General features: G+C 34.2%; 1 protein-coding gene across 2 annotated transcripts; it reads left to right on the forward strand.

Annotated features, from left to right (window-relative positions):
- The first annotated feature begins 9,991 nt into the window (after nt 1-9,991).
- Nucleotides 9,992-17,908, forward strand: LOC145241383 (uncharacterized). 2 transcript variants are annotated; one of them, XM_080104298.1, is made up of 2 exons: nt 9,992-10,297; nt 14,893-17,908. In XM_080104298.1, exon 2 carries the CDS (start codon nt 14,909-14,911, stop codon nt 15,848-15,850), a length of 942 nt encoding a protein of 313 aa, XP_079960424.1. In that variant the 5' UTR covers nt 9,992-10,297; nt 14,893-14,908; the 3' UTR covers nt 15,851-17,908. The 2 variants fall into 2 exon arrangements, with proteins under 2 accessions (XP_079960424.1, XP_079960425.1); XM_080104299.1 differs by having other exon boundaries at nt 10,207-10,297; nt 14,793-17,733.
- Nucleotides 17,909-19,309: the final 1,401 nt, after the last annotated feature.

Consider the following 19,309-nt stretch of genomic DNA (forward strand, 5'->3'; position numbering starts at 1 on the left):
TCGTTTATTTCAATAAACGCTTTGTTCGTTCCTTTCTCAATTCAATTCATTTTTCCTATTTTGTACGACTGGGGAATATATATAATATATACACCAGTCCACTACAAATTTGTCTTAATGGAGAAGTAAGCAAATAGCAAGTTTTTTTTTTGGTTTTTTAAAATAAAAATAAAAATTATAAAAAGATTTGTATCTTGTGATACTACACTTCATCTTTATAAAAATAAAAGTTATAAAAGATATGTGAATAAAATATATTTTTTAAAATCTCGATTGTTTATACTTGTGATTTTATTATGTATAAAAATTGCTTCGGTCTAGAATGATTTCTCCTCCACTGATCACTTACATACATCGCACTTTAAATGAATATTGAATTGTATTAAAGAAAGATAAACACACACACACACACACACACACACACACACACACACACACACACACACACACATACACACTGTACATAAAAATTAATCTTGGTCGCAAAAATCCAAACAAGTCAGTTATTTTATATTTGCTTCTGCCATTAAAAAATTTGATTATAATAATTTTATTTAAATTTTTTTTTAAATTATGTATTTTTTAATTGACATCATCCGAAATTCTCAGTTATAACCTCGGTTTATTTATTTATTTGGTATTATTTTACGACCTACCCAAGCGTAGTATAAACACTCCAACCACCCCATGTTAAGAACGGCTTTCGGAATAAACACCTCCCAACCTTCCCATGTTAAGAACGGCTTTTGAGGTTGGGGGGTGTTTATTCTGAAAGCCGTTCTTAACATAGAGAGGTTGGAGGATTTATAATATACTGGGGCACGTCTTAAATATTTACCATTTATTTATATTATTATTATTATTATTATTATTAATAGTTTTATTAAAAGTTCTGTAAATATATAAAAACAACGTACTCAGAAAGACACTCATTTATTCAAATATATTTTGTTTAAATACGTTCATTTTATTACTTACATTAAAAAGTTTTGCGTAAATAGAAAAAAGTTTCATTTTTTTTTAATCCTTAGAAGTCCTTAAAATGTTTTGTAAATATATATTTTTTCTTTTAAATCTTTAAAAGTTTTGTAAATATGTTTTTAAAAAAATCTTGCTTGCGAACATTCGAATATGTCTGCTTTTATTTGACGTGTTTACAAACAACCAACGGCAATGTCAAGGTTCGTTCGCCTATCTTTGTCGTCTGCTACGGGGTATCTAATCTTTACTTGATCCCACCTTGATTATCAATCCTATTTCAGCTTCCTTTTGTGTGCCTTTGTGAACAACTTCTTCTGCATTGTCTTTCTACTAAGCTCACTCCTATAACCTTTGTTCTGCTGGTCAACTGCTTTCCTCTTTTGTTATACTTTTTTCACTATTTTTTTAAAAATTCCTAACATTTTTGGAGAGGAGGGAGCCGTCACATGCTGGATCACGGCAGTTAACAGAATCACTCTCTTGGAAGGTCCTAACCTTTCTTCTGGGTATGGTATGAGCAAACCCTTGTTTACTCATATGCATAAGTCCTGATCATATTCTGGGAAAGTTTACACAGTAACCCAATATATGCCATTGTACAGTTCTCCCTGTGTGCAGTTATAGGACTTCTTTTACACTTCCAATGGCGTAATGTGATGATAAGATTAAGTTCACTGAGAGAGACAGTCACACACAAAGCGACTTTCCTGTTGCCAATCTGAAAGTGTAGGCCCAACAGTGATGCCTACCAATGCCTTTATTGCATTGATCCCCAGCAACGGATCACACTCCAATGGTTTACCATGCAACATCAGAACATTGGTTCTGACAGGATTCTTTTCATCTGTGGAAATGGTGACCACTCCAGCATGCATTGGATGCACCTCCAATAGTCATCACAATAATGTTTGAGAGTGCTACATGTGCGTCTTGATGGAGGAGAACAGTATCCAAAGTTGATGCATTGGTAGCAATCTGTTCCATGTCTTTGGCAGTGTCTCGCTATGTGACCTTTACCACCACATCTGTAGCAGATTAGACCGGTTCTAGGACTGCTTTTCATAGAAATTCCAAGGTGGATGTATGGCTGTGACCATACACTGGCTTTGGTCCTCAGTCGTTACTCTCCCTATCAGGTCTCTCATAGTCAAGATATCAATTTTTGGCACTTGGTGGAGTCCAATAGAAATGGCATCAGGGAACTCTGTAAAAAACGCCAGTTTTAAAATAAGCAAACTATATAGTTTTATTTTATTGGAATTTTTTCAATTATATGTGGTAACAAAGATATTGCGCAAGCAAAAAAGAAGCACAACACAGATAAAAATTTAATAAAGCTTTTATTTCAAAAAAGAAAGAGAAGAAAGAAAAAAAAAACATGTCTGGTGTTTGAGAGAAATTATCTTAAAACTTATAACAGTCCTTTTTGGCTGAGTTGTAGAAATAATGAGCCTTATCTTCTGTACTACAGTTGCAGATTTGAATCCTTGCACATGTCTTGCTGTCTTGAAGACAGAGGTAGCAGCAAATGTACTTGTTTCTCAGAAAATCACAGTCAAAAGAGGATAGAACTTTGGAAGAACCGCTGCTGTGAGGTACAGTGGGGGTTCTAACAAACAGCATGTGATATTCACTGGAAACTGGCTCTGGATCAGGTAGCTAGATATCAAAGGGCACTGGGGCAGGGTAGCTGGATATCAGTAGGTTCTGGAATGGGTAGCTAGACTTCGGTGAACCCTGAACAGGTAGCCAAATGTCAGTGGGTAGCTCTGAAAGCAGGTAACTGCAGAAGGCGGTGGAAGCTGCAGGAGTAAATCAGAGTTCGCTGGTTGTAGAGGATAGTCTCAGAAAGCAGGCAGGCAGTAGTAGTAGTAATAGTAATTTGCATACAGGTAGTTTGTGGTAGTAATTTGTGGAAAGTAGCCCTGAAAAAGGCTGTTAGTTCTTAAAAGGGCTATTCGAACTACTTCTGTACAGCTGCTGGGACCCTTCAGCTGTTGGGCTCGAACAACTTGATTGAGTGCATCAAAGTCACTTCCTGCACTGAAGCCGAGTTAAAGGTATACAGTTCTCTCCCAGAACTGTGACACCAAGGTTGAAAAGTAGGATTGAAAAGTCAGCTTTTCCGAGGTGAGGCACTTTGACTTACAAAAAGTGCCAGGGCAACCCCATCGGCATTCCCCAGAAAGGGTGCCTCAGGCGATCAGCAATAAACTAAGAGAGAAGTCAAAGCCTGGGAGGGTGGACTGCCTAGAACTGCTCAGAACTAAACTCCTACAGCAAAATTAACACGGACCAGGTCATTACAGGAATGATGTTTAGTTCTCTCCCACTGCAAAAACTGTGACACAAGGGTTGGAGAAATCGACGCTCCTGAGGCGATATGGGCATCTCAGGAAATTGGCAATAAACCAACCCTTTCTCAAAGAGAGAAGGCAAAGAACTAGAACTGCACAGAACTAAACTCTCTCCACAAAACCAACAAGGATCATTGCAGGAATGGTCTAATCTCTGTTGATTTTGGGGGCCCAGGAGAGTGTTGTCATTACAGGAATGCTCCCGGTAAGCAAACAAATGACTAAAATTAATTCCCAACTGAACTTATCACGATCAAAAGAGTTTTAGATATATACTGATTGTATTTAAAAAATATCGGGGAAACCAATGCCAACAATAGAATCTTTGGATCCATACAATATAATGATGATGATGATGATGATGATGATGATGATGATGATTATAACATTTTATTACAACTAAAGCCGTTTTTTAAAAACGTGTCAACGTAAATATACATATTTTTATTTTGTTATTATATTAACAAAACCATTATTTAAAATATACTTCAATAGGCACCTCCAAAATTCACCACAGAATTAGCACCCCCACCATATGTAACACGATGTAACTTTATTATAAATTAATATTATCAATATAACTTTTGTACCATTTAAAAAAAGAAGGGCAAAATAAACTAGTAATAATTAAAAAAATCTTTTTTCATTGTAGGAAAATAATGAAATTGCGAGACAAAAATCGTGTTCACATAATTGACGCTTTAAAATAACATTCCGAATGTGAAAACATACCTGTGTTTAATAAATCTAGCAAAAATCAACTAATGGTCAGATTTTCATGAAATTTTCGATACTTATCCATTTTAGAATGAAATTATATATAAAATGCAGTTTCCATAAATTTTTTTTTTTGGTACGTGCCCCACCCCCATTAATTTTTTCGAAATTTGAACAAAATATATTTAAATCTATCAATATTTCTATTTATTATTGGAACATAAGAGTTCAAATAAGTAAAAAATTTATTTTTAAAAAATTTAAATACACGTATTGAACAAAAACTTATCTTGAAGTTTCAATTAAAAAATTGAGATAAATTGAATATTATTATGTTGTTTTTTTAATAAGGTTTTTTTCTAATTAATATATACTATCGTAGAAGACAACACTTGCTACATCACAGGCAGAGCTAATTCTCAGGATTCGAGATTTGAAATCCATTTCCTCCTGGCTTATCCAATCACAAGACAGCTCTCAATCATGTGACTGAGTACATAAAAGGCGAAATCACAAACTTTCTTTCTCTTTCATTCTAACCCAGCTGGCAGCACACATCACCAAGGGGCTTCGGCCCCAGGCCGAAAGTTAGTACGACAAGCTAACAATGGCTCTCTTCAGACTCCTATTTGTTTCCACATGCGGTACCCAAACGAACATTCTTTATCATGCTAAAGAACATACACCGACACACACACACACACACACACACACACACACACACACACACACACACACACACACACACACGCTCCCATGACAACACGTCAACACACTGAATACCTTTGCCTTTTCTTTCTCCCTTTAACCAGCTTCCTTTGTACCGATAGTTACTAGCTATAAACACGTGTAAAGATAATAATTATGATCATAGTCATCAACATTATTATAGCAATTATTATCATCGTAATTATCATCGTCATAATGATCATGGCAGTCATCATCATCATCATGATTATAATAATAATAATCATCATCATGGCAATCATCATGATGATGATCATCATCATGGCAATCATTATCATCATCATCATGGCAATCATCATGATCATCATAATCATCATGGCAATCATTATCATCATCATCATGGCAATCATCATCATCATAATCATCATCATCATTATAATCATCATCATCATGGCAATCATTATCATCATCATGGCAATCATTATCATCATCATCGCAATCATCATCATAATCATCATCATCATTGTAGTCATCATCATCATTGCAACTATAACACTCACGATGGAAATAAATGGAACTGACCTATTCTCTCCTTCAACCAGCCGGCATGATATTAAATCTATCTTTACGCAAGAACACTTCAATCTACTAACCCGTTTCTCTCTTCTGCTAACACCGCTAATGAAAATGACAAATAAAATTGTTTATTAAATGTTAAAATGGGACTTCCTTTCGTTGTCTTCATTATTAACTAAACTATAATCAGTTGAATTGCCAAGAAAAAGAAACTTCCTAAAATTAATTAATTTTTAAAAGATTAAGACCATTAAAATTCCATTATTTCAAAATTAGATTTTTAATTAATTGTGTTTAAATTTTTTTTTTAAATATTAAGTTTTAATATAAACATGGCTCTTGTCAGCTATTTTATCGCCATTAAAACCAATTTTAAAATATTATTGCACAAATATTAAACATTTTGTAGACCACTCTCATATTTTGTTTGTCTCTTTTTACCAAACAAATGTATAGAAGCCAGTAAGTAACTAAATGAACACTCGTACATATTTAGTAAAACCGTATTTCATATTTAATATACAAATGTTTATAATATTATTAATCGTTAAACTGAGTAAATCTTAAAACCTAACAAAATTATAACAAAGATTAATTATTAATTGCAGTTTGAAGAAGATAAACAAAGGTGTTAAAAAGTCGCTTCTGCTTTTTCATAGTTTGTATAGCTAACACAAGTCCGACGGCACGGGATCATGCGCTCCATTTTTCACAATCGTTTGGAAGACCCTACATTTCAAATTAAGTATATATTATTTTTAGTAAAAATAAAACTATTCCTAAAAACAGACAAGTTTGTTTGTTTGTTTGGTGCTTCTATATTATAAGGAAAAAATATTGAATTTCAAGTAAAACAAATGGTACCTATGTAATTGTCATGTCACAAATAGTAACATGTCCAAAAATACGGAAAACGATGAGGTTGATCCAATATTTCCGACAGGTGTCGTTACTAGCGTATCAGTCTCAAACAAGATGGCATGAAGCAATTCTTCGCTAAAACATATGATAATATTTGATTTTTTTAAATTAAAAAAAACCTACTTGATTGATTTACATAATTTTTGGAATATGACATCTTCATGCAGTGACAGGTACGTACATTATAAAGACTTTTTTCAGATTTTTCTTGTAAACATTTTTTTTTCGGCCCAATTATTTCGGCACCTAATAAAATTTAAATGACAAATAAAATTTGTCCGACATTTTGAATTACATTCATTACGTGACGTAAGTAATAGAACTTAATTAACTCCCCTGTCAACTTATCTCTTTTTTAAGTAAGCATAACATAATGATTTTACTTAATTTTACAAATTCCTTTTTCATTAATAATTATTTTTGGTACTTCTACAATTTATTGCCGGAAATGGAGATGCTAGTTTTTTTCGGGCACCTGTCATTAAAATCAGAGGGAAAAATCGGTATTTTAAACTATGACCGAAGTAGGAAATAAGTAACAAAAAAAAAAGTGTTTTATTAAAATTATATTTTTTTACGCAGACTTTTCAATAAATGTATTTACATTTTTATACAATAAATGTTTCGTTTTCAAATTGCGCTCGCCCAGTTTAAACAATTATGAATATGTCATTTTCTTCTTCTTCTTCTTCTTCTTCTTCTTCTTCTTCTTCTTCTTCTTCTTCTTCGGTTGTTGTTGTTGTTGTTGTTGTTGCTGCTGCTGCTGCTGTTGTTGTTGTTGTTGCTGCTGCTGCTGTTGTTGTTGCTGTTGTTAATAATAATAATAATAATAATAATAATACACACACACACACACACACACACACACACACACACACACACGTTTCATGAAAAGTTTTTCCGTTTTCATTAATTAAATCGAAACATTTCCAATCAAACAATTACGGATATATGTTCTCTTTCACTTTCTTTATTTACTTTTTTTTTTCATAGTTCTTTCCGGAATTACTATCTAGTTTATTTTTTTTTGCTATTTATTTCCTACTTCGGTCAGAGTTTAAAATACTAATTTCTCCCTCTGATTCTAATAACAGGTGCCCGAAAAAAAAATGGTGTCTCCATTCTCAGCGATAAACTGTAGAAGTTATTTTTTTACCTTATTGTCTTTCGTGATTTTTGGATATGTTACTATTTGAGACCTGATAGTTACGTATAATCACCATTTGTTTCACTTGAAATTCAATATTTTTTTTCGTTATTATAATATAGAAGCGCCATTTGTTTGTTTTGTTTTTTTGTTTTTTTTAAAAAAGGCCTTTTACAGGGCATTCACCGGTTAGTATAAACCGGAAGTAAAAACAAAAAACACGCAGAACTTGAGAAAGATCAATGCTGTTTATTAGGTTTTTTTATTTAGATTGTCAAGTACTTTTTTTTTTAGTAACTAGAAATAAATTTAATATCTTATTCAGACATTACACCATCCACGCGTTTATCCATAACTTCTACCCACCAGTTTTGGCAAATAACAAATAGGATCCTGAACAGAAGTGTGCGTTCTATCCCAACGATTATCAACGGACCAGAGGTCATCTCCTCAGCTTCAGACAAGGCCAAACTATTTGCCAAGAACTTTGCAGCTAATTCTATCCTATGCGACGAAGGCCATCAACTCCCCATACTTCCTCCTATAACACAGAACACGCTAGGTAACATACAAATATCTGTGCATGAGGTCGCCAAGCTAACCAAGAACCTTGATTCCAGTAAAGCTACTGGCTCTGACGGCATCCCAATTATAGTGTTAAAAAAGCTTCAACCAGAACTTGCTCCCATACTTACAAAACTGTTTAAATGATGCCTTAAGGAGAAGTGCTTTCCAACACCCTGGAAAACCTCATAAGAATTCAGATGATATCATCTCCTTCGCAGTGCAGACCAATAAGTCTCCTGTGTGTCATGAGTAAGTTGCTGGAATCCATATTAAATAGAGAAATAGTCAACCACCTCAGCAGAAATAACCTTCTTAGTGACACGCAATATGGTTTCCGTTCTGCAAGATCTACCGCAGATGTGCTAACGGTTATATCTCATAGGATTAGTGAATCTCTTGACAAAGGCTTCCTTTCCAGGGCAATTGCTCTTGACATATTCAAGGCCTTCGACAAGGTATGGCATAAAGGCCTACTTCACAAGATCTCTAGCTACAGTATAACTGGAAATATTCTCTCTATCATTAAATCATTTCTCTCTGATAGACTCATAAGAATAGTGGTTGATGGACAAAAATCAGAGGCCTGCAGTATTAATGCTGGAGTCCCTCAAGGGTGCATCCTGGGCCCAACTCTCTTCCTGATCTACATCAATGATCTCCCTAAACACATACTTAAATCATTCGTTGACATCTATGCTGATGACACGACCATCTATGGTAAAACATCAAAGGTCGTAAATGACAAAGTTCTCTCTAATTCTCTCTCCTCTGATCTTGAGTGCGTGGTAGAGTGGGAGAAGAGGTGGCTGGTTACTTTTAATGCATCCAAAACCAAGACCATCTACAGCAACACATCAAAGGCTGTAAATGACAAAGCTCTCTCTGATTCTCTCTTCTCTGATCTCGAACGAGTGGTTCAGTGGGGGAAGACATGGCTGGTTACCTTTAATACATCTAAAATCAAACTTCTATCTTTACATCATCAACACTCTGATCCCCATCTGGCATCAATTGAAATAGATGGCTCTCGTCTAGGAGAAGCCCCATGTTTTGACAAGCTTCTGGGCTTGACCTTCACTCCTGATCTGAAATGGAACACATACATCAAGTTTGTTGCCAACGTTGCTGGAAAGATGGTGGGATCCTTCTACCGCTCCAGAAGATATCTCACTACTGATGCAATTCTCTATCTATATAAAAGCCAAGTACGCCCAAGGATGGAATACTGCTGCCATATCTGGGCAGGAGCTGCTAAAAACAGCCTATCCTGCCTTGACAGAGTACAAAATAGACTTCATGGCTTAGTGGGGGATGCCCTTTTCTCTTCCATGCAACCTCTTTTCCACAGAAGAGACGTTGCGAGCCTATCTTTGTTTTATCGTTATTTCCATGGCAGGTGCTCGTCTGAATTCCAATCTCTGGTCGCCCCTCGCCAATCTTTTACAAAAAACACCCGTCTAGCTGAAACCACTGTCAAAAACTTTCTCCACTCTTTATCTATGCCCCAATCAAAACGTAGATTCCATGAACAAAGCTTCTTTCTTAGAACTGCATGCCTGTTGAACTCTGTTCTGGCCTTGATAAGTGGTGACCACCTTGTAAAAAAAAAAATAAAAATAAAAAAAAATAAAGAACCTTTTCAGCTTTGCACTGTCTTTCTGTTTCAACTTGCATTTAGCAGAAAATTTTCCCAATTACCCTGTAAACTGCCTGTTGTTATTAAAATGTGTCGAGATTTTGATGACACGTTTTCATGCACGAAAACAAGTGTGTGTTAAATATCTCGGATATTTTTATATTGGGGACTATAATTGAGCAGCACCGATTTAAACACCGCAGTGAATAAGAGTAAAGCAACATATTTATTTATGTGGGTTAAAAAAAAAAAAGAAAAAAGCTGATTAAAATCAGCTCGAAAAAATAGTAAATAAAAAATAGTAGATAATTCTAATTTTTTGGTTTCTTATGGAAATCAAATATTTATGCAAAAATTTATTTCATCGTCTACTGAGATTTGACGAACTCTTCAATATTTTATTTTATCGATAAACTTTAAGAATGTCATAGTTTTTATTTATTTTTATTTTTTGTTGCTTAACGTGCTTGAAAATGATTTGTTGTCACCTGCTTTTCGTTGAGATACATCTCATTAAAAATAGAATCCTTTCTTTTGCTGGGTCTCCATTAAAATAGTAAATTAGTGCAATAAATAAAATTAAAATAGTTTTCTGCGAAGCTGCGTTGCCGAACGCCATCTTGAATTTTAACTTTGATTTGTACCTGTCGGGTTTTCTCATTGTTTATTATTATTTATTTAAAGCAGGTGTTTATCTTTAGAGAAAAAGTGAGTATAATGTTTGGATTACTTTACATACCTTTCTTTTTCAGGAAGAGATGATATTTTTTAGGAAAATTTTATTGACATTTTGTAGGTCTTGTACGTATTTAAATTATAAACGTTTAAACAAGAAGGCACCGGTATTATTTTTTTTCTTTTCTTTTTTTTTTTTTTTCAAATAAATGGAAAATCAAATATTAGATTTAAATAAAATAAGCGTACTTATGCACTTATGTTACCGTGGTAAAATAATAACGTTATTATTTAGAAAATCATTCTTAACGTGAGGAGGGTGTTTTGTAATTATTCTAAACTTTCACCTAACAATTTACTATTAAGTAAAAAAAGAAAAAAAGGCGGACATTTAGGAAATTGACCCCCACCTCTAAATTCCACAATTTACATTTTTTTTTCTTTTTTTCACGTTTATCTCATCGATTACAAATTTAGCTTTCAGATTAAAAAAAAAAAAAATGTTTGAAAAAGAGTATTTTGTATTATTTTATCGTCGGTGATCAGTTTCCAACTATAACGTTCTGCTAAATTGAACACGTACTTTGTGACCATATCACAGAGAAAAATATTGTAACTTTCACGTGACCGGTGATTATTCCCGTTTGAAAAAGGGTTAGGGTATATTTTTACTTTCTTTCTATCTTGATGACGACTCTTACAGGTTTTCGTGTATGCTGTAAATGAATATCACAGTAATGTCGTATTTTAGCGTCGGAAAAAAATTCCAAAAATATTGAAGTCAAACAAAATTAAATACAAAGTTTGGTACTCATGCACTTATTGATCCGTGCCGAAATAATAAAGTTATTATTTAAAAAGCCATTCTTAACATGGGAAGGGGAGGGTGTTTTATACCTATTCTGTACTTTAACCTTACACTTGAATAAAAAAACACATCATAAAACTTTAATTGAACTTGGAAATACTATTAAAAAAAATAGCGCGGATCAGTAAGTGTACTGTATTAGCACCCAAAGTTTAATGGGTAAAAAGATCTGACAATTCAATGGGTCTAACTTTTAGCATTTGATACAAATAATATTTCTATTTAGTTTGCATTAACTTGGTTTAAATTATTTTAAATAATTGTAGTCATAAATTGGTAAATACTACCTTACGCTACAACAGAACACCGACCACTCTAAAATGGCTTTTTAGAGGTATTCGACGTCGCTGACAACAATCTGACAATCAAACCCATCGCAAATTTACTGTTTGCATGGCATGAACTCCTGAACCTTGGGACTATTTTGCGCCATTTCACCACATTCAGTAATGTTTTCTTATAGGGAAGCGACTTATTCCGTCGCGCATAGTGAAGTGACTTATCACATCGCAGAGGAATCTTTAGCAGATATTTGAAATAACAAGAAAGTTTTAAAAAATGTGGTTCATTTTTTTTTTTTGTGTGTGTGTGTGTGTGTTACGTAGTTTTTAATGCTTTTTAATTGATCTAAAGTTTTCACGAGCGGTTTACAAAAACGTTTTTATGTTTTTCGTTCTTTTTTGGAGGGGGGTATTCAGTTATAGAACTTGGATAATTTAACAGGTGCTTCTGCGATTTAATTAACCATTTTTCCGTAAGTAACGCGCCAACATTTACGGAGTAGAATACCGTGTTCAACATTTCACAAAAATTCTGTTTACATTGGGGATGGTGGTGGCAACCACATTTTTTTTTTTAACTTTGAGTTTTCAAATATACGCTAAAGATTCCTCCACAATGTGATTAGTCACTTCACTATGCACGTGTGCACGCGAGCATATCATGTAAGAAAACACTACCGAAGGCAGTGAAATGGCGCAAAATAGTCCCAGGGTCCAGGGGTTCATACCATGCAAACGGTAAATTTGCGACAGGTTTGATTATCAGATTCATTGTCAGCGACCTTGAATACCCCTATAAAAACAAATTAGAGTGGTCGCTGTTCTGTTGTAGCATAAGGTAACATTTACCCATAAATTTTAAATGAGAAGGGGTGAAAGTGGGGTTAAGAAAGTTCCCTTCCTAACCCCCTTTTTTTTTTAGAGAGAGTCACAATATTTTTCTCAGTAATGGTCACAAAGTACGTGTTCAGTTTAGTAGAATGTTATAACTGAAAACTGATCCCCGATGAAAAAAAGTCATAAGATTTTTTTTTTCAAAATTTGTTATTTTTAATCTGAAAGTTAATTTTGTAATCGATGAGATTAATGTGAAAAAAGAAACAAAAAGTGTAAATTGTGCGATTTAGAGGTGGAGGTCAATTTCTTAAACGTCCACCAAAAAAGATATCACAAAACTTGAATTTAGCTTGAAAATACTATTTTTAAAAAATAGCACGGTAACATAAGTGCATAAGCACCAAGAAAAGAAAGAAAGAAGTATTCATTGTACATTTTAAACACAATATAATTTTCGTACAACAATTACATTACGGTTAAACTGGAGAGACACCTTTGCAATTTTGATGAAGGCCTCTTGATTCAGTATGAATGATCAGCAGTGTTATAAAGTCCTTTTAAATATTTGAAGATATTAAAGACTTAACAGAAAATATTAATAAAAATAACTGGTTTTACATTTCTGATTTTTTGAGATGAGAATTGATTTTTCATATTATTTGGATTTTTTAGATTACTGTTATCATGAGTGTTTTTTTTTTTCACATTTTGGTAGATGTAACCTCCAACTTTCTTCAGGTGTATCTTGTCGAACTCTGAAATCTTTCTTACGATAAAATTCCTCTATAAAGTTACACTCTTCTGAGGGTTGAACGGTGACACTCAAAACACAATTGTAAATTACTGAAAACTTCTACCCAGTCATCATGTAGAACAAGATTATGCTACCCCTGTGGATCAAATAAAGGGTTTTGTTCGAAATTCTCTACAGATTCCTGAGTCTGACAGAAAAATTCCCAAGTTGTGTTTGGCCCAGGGTTAGCTGCTCCAGACATCTATTTAAGATAACATCTAAGACTGCCTCTAAATAATCTTTTTCTCACAAAGACGATCCCAATGGGATTTTTCACTTGTTTCATGATGTATTTATATTCGAAACAAAGGGAATATCTTTTTAGGTGGTCTGACTAGTCAGAGATACTTTAAGCCACTTATTCCTCTGTAAAATATCTAACAAGTGCACATCTGCCATTCACATGCACTTACAAAAATGTACTGCACTGCAAATTTTTACACTTTTATCTATATATATATAAAAGTGAAAGTGTCTGTGTGTCTGTCTGTGTACATTTTTCAGTCTACAGACTCGAAATAGTGTATTGAGATTTGGGAAAATCTTCGTAATCAGTTTTCGGCAAGAAATTTGGCTGTTAAGGGGTCAAAGTTCAACGATTTGACCTTTGAGAACTCTACCAAATTCCTACGACAATTTTGGGTCTAAACACTTGAAATTTTAGATATAGGTTCCTTGGACATGGATCTAACTTAATAACTTGATTTGAATCGAAAACAACAAATGTTAAGGAGTCATAATAGGGGTCAAAGTTAGAAAAATTCTGATTTTTTTTTTTTTTTTTTTTTTTTTTTTGCTTAACATACATCTCCAAACACCGGGCTCCCAGGCTAGTTTTCTATAAAAGAAACTTTTCTATTAAAAACATTGCAGAGATTGTGTTCCTATTTATATTTGATCCAGTATAATTTTCATTAAAAAGTTTTACAAGAAAAAAATCGGCAGAGGATGTGTGATTTTGTTTTCTACTTTTTATAAATAAAATTATGCATTTGTTAAGCATTACCTTGTTATACATTTTGCTTACAGAAAAAATATGTAATGTTTCTGATATACCATTTTTTTCTTTTTTACATAGGCATCACCACTTATCAAGGCCAAGAGGCCACTCAAGGATAAGGGTTAAAGAGTGTACAGTAGGCATTGGACCATATAGTAATCATTAGTAATGAAAATTTGGTAAATTTGATAACTTATATAGAACGGCTCATCAAGAACTTATTTACGTTAGACTTGAAGACAACCATATTGTAGTCAGCCGGAAAGCAGGAAAACGGAAGACAATTCCACAGGCGTGCAGTTCTAAGAAAGAAGCTTTGTTCATGGAATCTACGTTTAGGTTTAGGCACAGATAAAGAGTGGGGGGAATTATTGATTATTAAATAAAAAAAAGAAAACAAGACAATAGTTTTAATTAAAAACAAAGTTTTCAGTCTTTTAAATTGCTAAGTTCCATGTGTGTGTGTGAGTTACCAGCAGTGAAAACAACTGGTGCCAACTAAAATCTTTTCTTTTTATAAGTGCTTTGTTTTGGTGTACCTGAAATATATTTGATCCATCCTGAAATTCAACAGTGATAAGGATGATCAATTATGTGCAAGTAAATCTTTGCAGGATTGAAGAGACTGAACAAGTCGTAATTCTGATTTAATGTAAATGATACAGTATTATTTAATTTACTGAAACATAAATTGTGGATTCATAATATGAAGTTCTTGTATTTTATTAACATCATCTCTTTATTTACAGATTCAAATTCTAATAGAAAGATATGATGTTCAAGTACCACAAACAATGAATAAAAACTCTTGAGCTGATGTGTAAACCAAATTTGTCACTATTTTTTCAGAGTTGTTTATGAAGACATGCAAAAGAAGACTGTTGAAGAGACGTCATTTTCCAGTGAAGGCTGTGAATCTACATTATCTGACGAATGTTCTTTAACAAAAGACATTCACAACAAAGAACTACATTCTTGCACACTTTGTGGATCTTCATTTTCTCAGAACTCTCAACTGGAAACACACATGCACAAAAGTCACAAAAGCATAAAACCGTATCCGTGCAAAGTTTGCGGCGCCGCATTTAGCCAGAACGGTCACCTGAAGACACACATGCGGATCCACAGCGGTGAGAAACCATATTCTTGCAAAGTCTGTGGTTCCGCCTTCATACAGAATGGTCATCTCAAAACGCATATGAGAACGCATACCGGCGAGAAACCATATTCTTGTAAAGTTTGCAGTTCAGCCTTTGTGCAGCGTGCGCAGCTGAAGATCCACATGCGTGTGCACACAAGGGAGAAGCCATATTCTTGCAAAGTTTGTGGAAGTGCATTTGCAGACGACTGCATCTTGAAGAAACACATGCGCACACACACTGGGGAGAAGCCGTACACTTGCAGCATCTGTGGCAGTGCGTTCTCATTGAATTCTACACTGACGACACACATGCGGCGGCACACTGGGGAGAAGCCATATTCCTGCACAATCTGCGGTGCCGCGTTCATCCAGCATGCCCATCTCAAGATGCACATGCGCGTCCACACAGGCGAGAAGCCATATTCGTGCAACGTGTGTGGAAGTAATTTCTCACAGCACGCGCACCTCAAGATCCACATGCGCACACACACTGGTGAGAAACCATTTTCTTGTGCAGTCTGTGGAACTTCGTTCGCAAATAGTTCAACCCTACAGAACCATGTGAGAACACACACAGGAGAAAAACCATATTCTTGTGCTGTTTGTGGATCTGCATTTTCACAGTACACTCAGCTTGATATTCACATACGTACTCACGTGGAATAGAGAATTATCTGTCCACTGTACCATAGTGCAGATGAGTGCATGGGAAAATAGCAGCAGCAGCGAGGATGGCTGGCTTGCTTAAAGATTAGCAGCAGTAGCCAAAAATGCACATATGCAAATTAGGAAGTGTGCGTGAGAAGAAAAAGGTCAAGAAAGGACTCCACATGCTCGAGGGAGAAACAAAGTTGATGTGGAAGGAAATGGATGAGGTAAGTCAAATGAAATGGGTGGCTGTGACCAGCATGCAGTTGGAAGAAAGAGGATTGCGTGCGTGATGAAAATGAACATATCACAGTGAGAAACTTTTTAAATGGTGTCGAGGCAGGAGAGTAATGGTGATAAATGCTTTTGTTAAAAAGGAAAAGATGGCGATTCAAGTTTTATTTATTTCCTTTGTTTGTTTGTTTGTAACTGCAATGTTACACAGGCTCCAAATGATAACAGTCCACAAAAAGAATGAATGCTCAAATTATGAAACCTCATCTCAAAGGATTTAAATAAAAAAAAAATAGTTATGAAGCTGCTAAAAGTCAACTGAAGATCCACTTTCTAGTCTTGTTACAGTTTTGGAAAAATTACATGAGCATCCAGGAATCATATTCTTGTGCCGTTAGTTGATCTGCATTTTCACAGTACACCTTGCTCAATATCCACATGCGTACTCATACAGAATAGAGAATTATATTTGTATAAAGTTTCTGTGATAATTACAGTTATAAAAAATTGCATGAACATTCAGAGAAGAAAAAATGAGCTGCAAATGTGAAAAGAAATTAACCTCCCTCTTTTTAACTGGCTCAAATTTTGCTTTTTTTTAGACTCTTGTTTCCTCTTCATTTGCCATCCTCTGCATTCCGCAGACGTTAAACTCTCCCCATGTATCCTGGCAACTGTTTTTTCTTTTTGTCTGCCGTTGCTTATCTTCCGGGGCACTTAATGGTTTTTGAGGCCTAAGGGAATGGATTTCCCCCAAAAGGCATAGATGATAAAGACCACCTGTTGACTAGGCTTCAAATAAATTAAATATTTCAAAGTGAAGTAAAAAAGGGTAATAAATGAATAAAATCTATGTCAGATTAAGAAAGTAAAATCTTGACTCTATGAAAAGTGTACTCACTTGATGGATGGAGTTGAATGATCATTTCCAGCTTGAAGCAGTCAAATTTCCCACCAGTGTGCCTTCTGGAAAAGAAGTGTTATTCAAGGGGAGTAACTCTATTAAATGGAAAACTCTAGCTAGGAATGAAGCAGCAATCCTGACAGTCGTTATATCCCATTATATGTAAAGTGGGTAAAAATCCCCATGAATAACTGGTTGTGGTATTGGCAGTTGAGTTACTTAAGCAGTCTAAAAAAAAAAAGAACTTAGATACGTATTTGGTAAACAAGTTTAAAAAGCAGTTCTAAAAACCGCACAAAGTAATACTTGATTTCTAAAACCAAAATAAAATGAAAGAAATCATATTTTTATAATGCTTGCGGAAATTCATTTTTGGTGAATTACACTTTGAAAATCCAAATATTTACCTAACAGAAATATGGGACAGGAGGAAGAAAGTAGCAACCTTAGTTAAAGTCAGTGTCCTTAATGATGCAGGCTTAAATAGAACTGGCAAGGAGAAGATAACTAAATATTAAGGTCTACTACATGAAAATAAACTGGAATCTTAGAAAGATCTCGATCGTTCCAGTAATCATAGAAGCCACCAGGCTAAGGAAAAAGAATTTCTAAAACTATCTGAATATACTTGGTAAACTAAGTGCAAGTGAGATCTAAACAATTGCATTTAAAGAGATAATTGGAATTCTAAAAAGATTTCTAATAGTAGCTGAATGTCCGGCATCTGGTTGGATGCCTCATTCCCAGCAAAAAGAAAAGAAAATTGGAAATAAAGTTTGTAGAATTGCATTTTCAGAGGATTTCAATTTTAAAAATAACAATAAGATGAAAGTTCTTTATTGCAGGATTCTGTTTTAGAATCGGATTAAAACTTTGAACATTTGTAAAATTGTATGTGCACAAAAAATTGGCTGAAAATAAAAATATTTTTTTAATTATTTAATGTTTTATTTACTTTCATTAATTGTATAAGATTTCATAAAAACTTTTTTGGAATCATTGAAATTGAAATATATAAATCAAAGAGTGGGTTGGGGATTTTTTTTTTTTTTTTTCATCAAGTACAATTTAGCTGTGATAGCAAGGTGTTTTTGTTCCTGAATCAGATTTAATGAAAGGAATGTCTTATGAAAATTTAGTAATGGTTGGTTGGTGATGATGGTGTCTCTCAGGAATAGACAGTCCATTTCCTCCTATGCAAATGCAGTATGTAAAAGTTTTTTGACAAATATTTAATGCCAAAGTCAAACAATAAAATATTTTTTAAATTGAATATCAAATTTAAATCTTAAAGTATTCAATTTAGATTTTGACCAAAGATACTAAGCTAAAGGTTATTTTGAAGTAAATATAGTTTGGAATTGTTCAAACCAATTTATTTCGGTTTAACTGTTCATTACTGATATATTGTGCAAATAAGATGAACCGAGCTAATTTCACACCCTACTTTACAAAAAGTGATTACCAAAGGCAAAATAATAATTTTGACTGAAAGAAAAGTTAAAGTATACACATTTATAGGGCAAAACCACTAAAAAAAAAAATTGAAATAATGTAATGGTCAGTGAAAAATGCGTTTTAAATCAATTTCAAGATTTACAAAAAAAGTGGTAATTCCACCCCCATGTTCCTTCAATTCCCTTTGCCTCTTTTGAGCATCAACAGTACAAGTAACATAACTAGCCTACAATGTCTTTTCAAAGGCATCTAACATGATAAAAGAACAGCTCTACATCCCACAACCAGCTAACCTAGCCTATTGTTAGACTGAAAAGTTTTCAAAGAAGTTTCTTGACTGGGTTGGTAGAGTTTGTTCAGCATCATCTTCTTCATCAATATGGGATGACTGGTTTGACTCGCCCTCATCACTGTCTTTGATTTGTGAATCATTCTCAGAGATGGTAATATATGCTTTCTTTTCATTTCTCTTTCCTTTCTGCTTTCTTGCTGAGGAAGTTTCATTTTTATCATTGTTGCCAATTCAGGTTGACTGTTTTGGTTGCCAGTTTTCATCACTCTGGTGCAATTGAACTCTGGCTTGGTCTCATCATCAGATATTTCCACTCCCGATTTCGTCCTCTTTTCTTTCCCCTCCTTTTTAGCTGGCTCAAGTTTTGCTTTTTTTAGACTGCTGTTCGCTTTTCATTTGCCATCCTTTACATTCAGCAGATGTTAGACTCTTATACATCCTGTCAACTGTTTTTCTTTTTGTCTGCTGTCATCGGGGATATCTTCATGAAAAAATCCTTGATGGTTTTTAAAGACTAGGGAAATGGATTTCCCCCAAAAGGCATAGATGATAAAGACCACCTGTTGACTTGACCAGGCATCAAATAGAT

This window comes from Euprymna scolopes, chromosome 20, assembly GCF_053919585.1.
Source record: "Euprymna scolopes isolate OS-2025 chromosome 20, ASM5391958v1, whole genome shotgun sequence".
NCBI classification, from domain to species: domain Eukaryota; kingdom Metazoa; phylum Mollusca; class Cephalopoda; order Sepiida; family Sepiolidae; genus Euprymna; species Euprymna scolopes.